This window comes from Amphibalanus amphitrite, unplaced genomic scaffold (genome assembly GCF_019059575.1).
Source record: "Amphibalanus amphitrite isolate SeventyFive unplaced genomic scaffold, NRLGWU_Aamphi_draft 000874F_arrow, whole genome shotgun sequence".
Taxonomy (NCBI): Eukaryota; Metazoa; Arthropoda; class Thecostraca; order Balanomorpha; family Balanidae; genus Amphibalanus; species Amphibalanus amphitrite.
This window is the reverse complement of record NW_024882368.1, coordinates 137,516-144,413: the sequence shown is the minus strand read 5'-3', so window position 1 is coordinate 144,413 and position 6,898 is coordinate 137,516. Positions and strand designations below refer to the sequence as shown.

The 6,898-nt window shown below is 48.3% G+C and overlaps 1 protein-coding gene across 4 annotated transcripts; it reads right to left on the bottom strand.

Annotated features, from left to right (window-relative positions):
* Positions 1-1,707: 1,707 nt before the first annotated feature.
* On the bottom strand, positions 1,708-5,991 carry LOC122367507. 4 transcript variants are annotated; one of them, XM_043340620.1, is made up of 5 exons: positions 5,659-5,991; positions 4,742-4,894; positions 4,385-4,491; positions 3,468-3,595; positions 1,708-3,137 (listed from the first exon to the last, which is right to left on the bottom strand). In XM_043340620.1, exons 2-5 carry the CDS (start codon positions 4,890-4,892, stop codon positions 2,573-2,575), a joined length of 951 nt encoding a protein of 316 aa, XP_043196555.1. In that variant the 5' UTR covers positions 4,893-4,894; positions 5,659-5,991; the 3' UTR covers positions 1,708-2,572. The 4 variants fall into 4 exon arrangements, with proteins under 4 accessions (XP_043196555.1, XP_043196556.1, XP_043196554.1 ...); XM_043340621.1 differs by lacking the exon at positions 5,659-5,991 and adding an exon at positions 5,557-5,563; XM_043340619.1 differs by lacking the exon at positions 5,659-5,991 and adding an exon at positions 5,488-5,544.
* Positions 5,992-6,898: the final 907 nt, after the last annotated feature.

Genomic DNA, 6,898 nt, shown 5'->3' with positions numbered 1-6,898 from the left:
CCAAACTGGGTCGCAGCTGGCGGTGCGAGATTGGAGCGAGACTCTGCGCCAATGTGCAAAAACGGTCACACTGGGAATGTTGGTAACACACAAGGCCGGGCAAACTCGCATGTTGATAAACATCCGGGTTCAATTAACCCGCGCCCGGCTGGGGGTCCTGGATTTCCACGCCCTGCTGGGGGGGGGGGGGTGTCTGAACACCCCCCCCCCCCCTCTAACTCGGCTCCTGGGCCACGTAGCGATACGCCGAAGGCGGCGCTCGGAAAGAGCATCAAAAATAATGACGAAATCACTTCGGTCAATTTTTCGGTCAGGTCAAAGGTCAGGTCACCAGAGGTCATTGAAGGCAAAATTTTGCCGATTTCCAGGTCGAATGTCGACAATTTCCAAGAAGCCAACGCATAACTCGGGAACCAATAGAGCTACAGCGCCGCGGAAAAGCGCATTCGATAGCCCTTTTAACGCCCTTCTGAGTAATTCTCTCAGATTTGACCTAACGTCAACGGTTTTGCCCGCAGGGGACAAAAACTGCAAAAATAGCCGATTTTTTTCGGAAAGTTTTTCTGCAATAAGTTTTGACCCGAGCCTTGTAAGAGCTTACTTTTACCGGCATCGTGTTCCTCTCGTCAAGACGCATCGAATGAACTATAAGTTGACCTTGAAAGGTCAACTTGAAAATTTGACCTCAGGTCAAGGTCATGACCTGACCGGAAAGGGTCATGTTGCATATCAGTCGATCCGTATCGTCGAGCTGAACACATCTAAGGCGTTTTCATCGCTCTAGCATGCCTCTATCAAAAGTTATTTGCGAAAAACTGTTAGATACCATTCGTGACCTAAAATGACCTCAGGGGCATAAACAGGGGTCATGGACACCATTTTCATGTTCAGTGTGTCTAACCCACTTGTAATTCAGTGTTTGGGAGTGTTTATAATGTCTTTCGTCCAAAAGAGGCGCATTTCAATTTTCTCCCATTGACTGGGGAGGTCGCAAAATGGGGAGGTCGCAAAATTGACCAGGTCATCGATATCAAAATTCTGAGATATACATTTTGTGCATGCTATTGCTCTTAGAAATCTCTGAAAGTTTCAAAGCGATCGGTCACTCGGTGTAGCTATGGCAGACATTGAAACTTTTTATGAGGTGAGGTCACTTCAAGTGACCTGGTGACCTGACCTTGAATGACCTTGGTCTGAAATTTTTACAACATGTGTAGAATTGATGTATGATAAGGTGTACCAAAAACGGCGGCGGGAGCGCCGCCGTTTTTGAGATATTCGCGAAAAACCACAAGGGGGGGGGGGTGTTCAAACACCCCCCCCCCCCCCCAGCAGGGCGCGGGTTAACAAGTGGCGGGACAGGATGTGATCGGAGCGCACTTCCCAGCTTTGTGCAATACTGCCGCCTGGTTTCAGACGCTGATCATGATAATTTGTTTTAAGGGCGCCCAGATGGCACCGGCTGTCGGCGCGCAAACATTTTGTCTGAAGTCCGGCCGGTCTCAAATCAGGTGGTCGGGACCACTGCGCCTGGTTAGTGATGGGGCATCCAAAGAGGACGCGTCAGCGATCACTATTCACTGCTGGTCGTAAAACTAGCAATGATCGCTGTTGCTATCCATTGTAATAATAAGTGGCTGTTCACAGTGCCACTCGTCTAGCTGCGAGCAGTCTAAGTTTCGGATCAGTAACAAAGACACCATAAAATATGTGTAGCGTTATAATGTATTCATAAATTCAAGAATTGCTGCCACAAAACGGGCCAAGGAGCTTGCGGTATTTAGTCGTTTGAACCTATATCTTGCTCATGCACACATCGCAACATGTTCATAATGCAGTTCAGATTCGCTATTCTAAAATGTAAGTAATAAGCATATGTTTATACATGGATGAAAATGCGTGAAGATGAGATATGATGATTAATGAACAGCATTCCACAAATATGAAGGCAACTGCTTATCTCTGCACAGTGCACATTGCTACCATTATTATCAATTATGATGATGCTATGCTTTTACAACTACATAGTAAGGTGGAGCGTAGCGATGCAGAACGATCGTTTCATTTAAGCATGGGCTGAACGAAAATGGTTGTGCTTTCTCGGTGTGCCGCGAAAGATGTTGAAATATAACTTCAGTCCTCAACTCGCAAACATATTAAGGAAACGGAAAAAAACTGGCAGTGGTGCCCAAATCCTATGACTGTGCACTTTGAGCAGCGCATGCGACAAAAGCTGCTGAATCAGGGAATGCCGAACAACACAGCTTGGTAACATCTATATGAGGAAAAAACATAAAGCTAGCCTCGCCGGACACTTGCCAGCGTACTGTCAGTGAAAAACAAATGAGGGTTCCAAACCTTGCTCAATAAAACGCATCTTTGGCCCACATCTGAACATCGTATAAGTTATCTGGGCCTTATCTTATTCTATACTACGGTCATTTCCGGCAAAATGTCCATACAAGCTGTTGGTTAGATCTGCTCCCCAGAATTCACTCCGCCTGCCCACCGCGTCGGTAAACCCACCCACAAAGGTTCCCACCCCTCTTTGTGCTACATCAGGCAGTACACTTCATCTCTTGAGACTGCGAGCCTCAACGCTCTGCGCCACACTACGCCTCTCGTTATCAATGTGTTCCTCGCCGTCCCTAGCCGCCTCGCCCTCACCATTCACCTCCCTGTCTGGTGCCCTGGGCTGTTTCTCAGCGGGCTTACCGCCTGAGTCGGCCGCTCCCTCTGCGGGCTTGGAGCCGGTGTCGGCGGCTCCCTCTGCGGGCTTGGAGCCGGGATCGGCGGCTCCATCTGCGGACTTTTCACCTCCGTCGGCGGCTCCCTCTGACGTACCGTCGGCGACTCCCTCTGGCGTACCGTCGGCCGCTCCCTCTGGTGTACCGTCGGCGACTCCCTCTGGCGTGCCGTCGGCGGCTCCTCCTGGCGTGCCGTCGGCGACTCCCTCGGCGGCCAGCGTCCACAGCCGGTTGGTCAGCCGGACGGCCGGCAGAGCGGCCGTGTCCAGACTGAACGTCACCTGGTCGCTGGGCTGCACCGAGACGCAGCCGCGCAGCTCGTCGCCCGCCTCCACAGCGGTGCCCAGACGCACGTGGCCGCAGAGAAGCAGGTACGCAGAGAATGCCGCCCTGCCGCAGCGGTACGTGACGCCGTTAGAAGTCAGGGGACAAGGAGAAACGATCCGCAGCATGTGAAAACTGCGGATACAGATCGTAGAGTGATTGGACATTGTTGGATGACGAATGGGATACCAAGCGCCGAATACACTTGAAGGTATTTGAGCAGAGGGGGCAATAATTGATAACTCAACAACAGTGCAGCCATACTTCTGATAGCAAAACTTCAAAATCAATCAAGCATACGCACCAAAAGTGGCAATCGCTGGGAGAGAAAAAATGAAGCTGTTAACAAAAGGTGAAAATATTTATGCGAAGCGTAGGTATTCCAAGCACACTCACCTTTCACTTTCAAGCCGTTTTTCGACTATCTTCAGCTGCTTCTCACAGTCCCGCTGAGTCGCCCTCAGCTGCTTCTTCAGGTCATCCTCCTCTGCTCTTAAACCATTCAGCTTCTCAGTCGTTCTCGCCTATCGAAGGGAAAATCGAATATGGATAGGTGCCAAGCAGTGCACGGAAGATAAGACTGAATACATTATCAACAGGTATTGATTGCAAGTGACATCTGCAGTGTTGAATATTGGACTTGGGTATACCACGCCTAGAAAATAGGATTATGTTTCCACTTTCCAGCAGTCAGCACTTATATTCAACAGCAATAATGCAAGCTAGATTCTACAGCATGTTAATCATCAGCTTTAACCCGGCAGTTGCTGGGGTATTTCGCCACCCGCCGTTTGCTGGGGGGAGGGGAGGGGGGGGGGGTAAAGGCCCCCAGCCGATAACTCTCGAGAACCAATAGGGGCAGCAAAACGCACGAGGCGGCAAACAAAAGAACGCACGACGAGACTCTTCAGATGAGTATTTGAAAGTTGAATTTCGAGGTCACAGGTTGGGTCAAGCCCGTCAAGGTCAGGTCAAACACCTGAAATCGGGCCCTCAATAACATGGACTTCATAGCCTCGTAATGGGCGCCTCTCGTGATAAACTGTCAAAACTGTGCACAATCCTTCCTAAAAGGCCTAAAGAGGGCCAGATCTATGTAGGGGTCAGTCAAACATAGGCCAGGGTCAACGTCAGGTCAATCAGGTAAGCACATATCCTCGAAAATCAAAACCGGTATTCGCAACATGTTTTATGGGTGATAAAAAGGCTTCAGAAATGTGCTAGTCTCTACTGAACCTACAAAACTGCTATCTCAGTTCAAAGTCCCATCTTAAAAAGGGCATATTTTCTTTAATAATTTCGGTGGTCATTACCTTGTTGATGTCATTTTCATACTTAGCTTTCTGAAATTCTTCCAGACGATTATTGAAACTGCCAATGGTTTTCACGTGCTCTGCTATATTTTTAACATCCAGCAGACCTGTAAAGCAATACCATTGGTTTCATACCCAATAATCATTTGACCATTGTTGACTTTTTCAAGAACAGCATAATATATGAACAAACTCATCAATTAAAAAACAAAAAAGAGCAATGACAGCCTCATAACTGAACTTCCTTATCCATCATGCATAGGTACCAATTGATGCCAAGCAAGACATGATCAAAAGTGGCACCCAAAACAACTATGATGCACCCAGGTCAAAAGCTGACAAGATGGTACTTCATACCATCAACATGCTCCTGCCCAGTTTGCAGGCAATGCCTTGTGGTGATTCGAAGATTATCCAGCAGCTGCTCGATGCTGGATTTGCTCTCTGTTCTCAGTGGCTGGGTCATTTTTCTTAATGCTGTCTCTACAATGTTCATGTCTGCATCCATTTCTGAAAAAATAGAATTGAGTCAAGACTAAGATGGCTTAATATGAAGTGCCCATGTCTCCCGACTCCCTGTACCATGAAATACCTGACTCAGAATGTGAATTGAGAATGTGACCTAACCTGAGAGAATGTGACCTTACTTGAGAATGTGACCTAACCTGAGAATGTGAATTGTGGATGCCCCAGCATAAGCTTTTGCATGAAAGTTTGCATTCTGTATTAATATTTATGCAACGAGCATATGCGCAGGAGCTGGGGGGCACTGGGGGCAGCTTGCCCCCCCCCCCAACCCTGGGGCGGTGGGCCGTGGGGGCGGTGCCATCACAACTTTAAAACGGCATATCACTTTTTTGCAAATGTTTTTTTTTTGCTGAATAAAGCCAGGGGAAGAAAAATAAGTGGCGGTGAGAAAACTAGATTTGGGGGTACCCTATGTTGATCTCTATTATGGTGTGCCCCCCCCCCCCTTCCCCCCGTCGGCCGTCTGAAAGAAGTTCCCGCGCCCCTGCCAAAGAAAATGCAAAAAAGTCCAACTTCTCCTTACAAAGCCATCACTCATACAACCACAGTGATAGCAGCACGAAGACCACCAATACCTAAAAAAAAACGAATATTGATATTGACTGTTGATGAAGCACGATGAAGCAGAAGCATCGTAACAGTACGATCGACCGCTGCATCAACCAATCAATGGAGCACAAGCACAAGGCAATTAACCTAAGACACTAAAGACTAAAGGCACCATTATCAAATAAATCGAAACTTACCGCCCAGCCTTTTTTCTCATTCAAACTAATCTTAAATGAGAACTAGCGCGCCCCTTGCTTTAAAAAAATATAATTCAATAAATTGGCATTCAAATGTTCAAAGGCGACTTGAGTATTTGTAAGTAACGCGCCATAAATGACAACAATAAAAAGAGATGCTACCTATAAATCATTATTGTTTCAAACGCACATTATCACAGCGTCAAAGAGAGGCGGGATCTGCTGTGTTGACTGTTGTGTACTATAGTTTATTATTTATGCACACTGTGGTGTAGTGTTCTGTACAGGGTCTGGCTGGCATAAGTTTTGTCCTATCTGTAAAATGTGCTTTAATTGTTGCTACAAAAACAGCGATGCTCCCACGAAGACGGGAACACGCACGAATGCGTTTTGTCACCCTGGCGGCCGGACTGTGCAGCTCAGACGGCAATTGAGTTTCGATTATTCCCGTTTGAGCTGTGCCTAGGGCCCTAAAGGCTAGAGCAAGAGCATCCAAAGGCTGGCCCAGGCTGGCCGCCAGCTGCTGTTTGTGCAGGTCCTGCTTTATTTCACATTACAGACATGTCCGTGGAAACACGGCTATTCTATGTCCAAGTCGTTGTGCATATACAAATCGAATGGGATATGACAACAGTCACCGCAATCATTCACACATTCACCCTCATCACGTGTGCTAACTAGGACAGCTAAGTGGCTCGCTCGCGGTCAAACAAATGCTCCCTCAGTGCCGGCTTGAATCGAGCCTGACTAAGAGCGCGCAGGTCCGCCGGCAGCTCGTTGTACCCTGACACCGCAGAGTACAGAAAACGGCGACGTCCGGACTCTGACCTGACAGTGGGGGTCACAAGCATGTCATTGTACCTGGTATCCCGCCCGTGTACACTCTGCCGGGTGACTAGACAGGTGGCGAACTGCTGCGGCTCTGACGTGGCCAGCATTTTGTTCACCAGCACGATGGATTGGTACCTGAACAAGCTCTCGGTGTTAAGCCAGCCGAGTTCGTTGATAACATCGCTCACCCGATCATACTTCCTACGGCCTGAGACGACTCGTGCAGCAAACCTAACCAGCTTTTGAAGTCGTTTGCGCTGGGTTACATTGCTAGCACCGTAAACGGACAGACAGTACCTAATAATCGACAAGACGAGCCCCTGCACCAACGTTACCATGACTGTCGCTGGGAGACTGTGTCTACTGTGACTCAGGCCACACAAGGTACCGGTGCACCGCCGCACCACGT

Coding starts and splice junctions, on each gene's coding strand:
- LOC122367507 (XM_043340620.1), bottom strand. CDS start 4,892: ATGGATGCAGACATGAACATTGTAGAGACAGCATTAAGAAAAATGACC. Junction 4,492..4,741: donor TGGGCAGGAGCATGTTGATG/GTATGAAGTACC, acceptor ATTGCTTTACAG/GTCTGCTGGATGTTAAAAAT. Junction 3,596..4,384: donor ATGAAAATGACATCAACAAG/GTAATGACCACC, acceptor TCCCTTCGATAG/GCGAGAACGACTGAGAAGCT.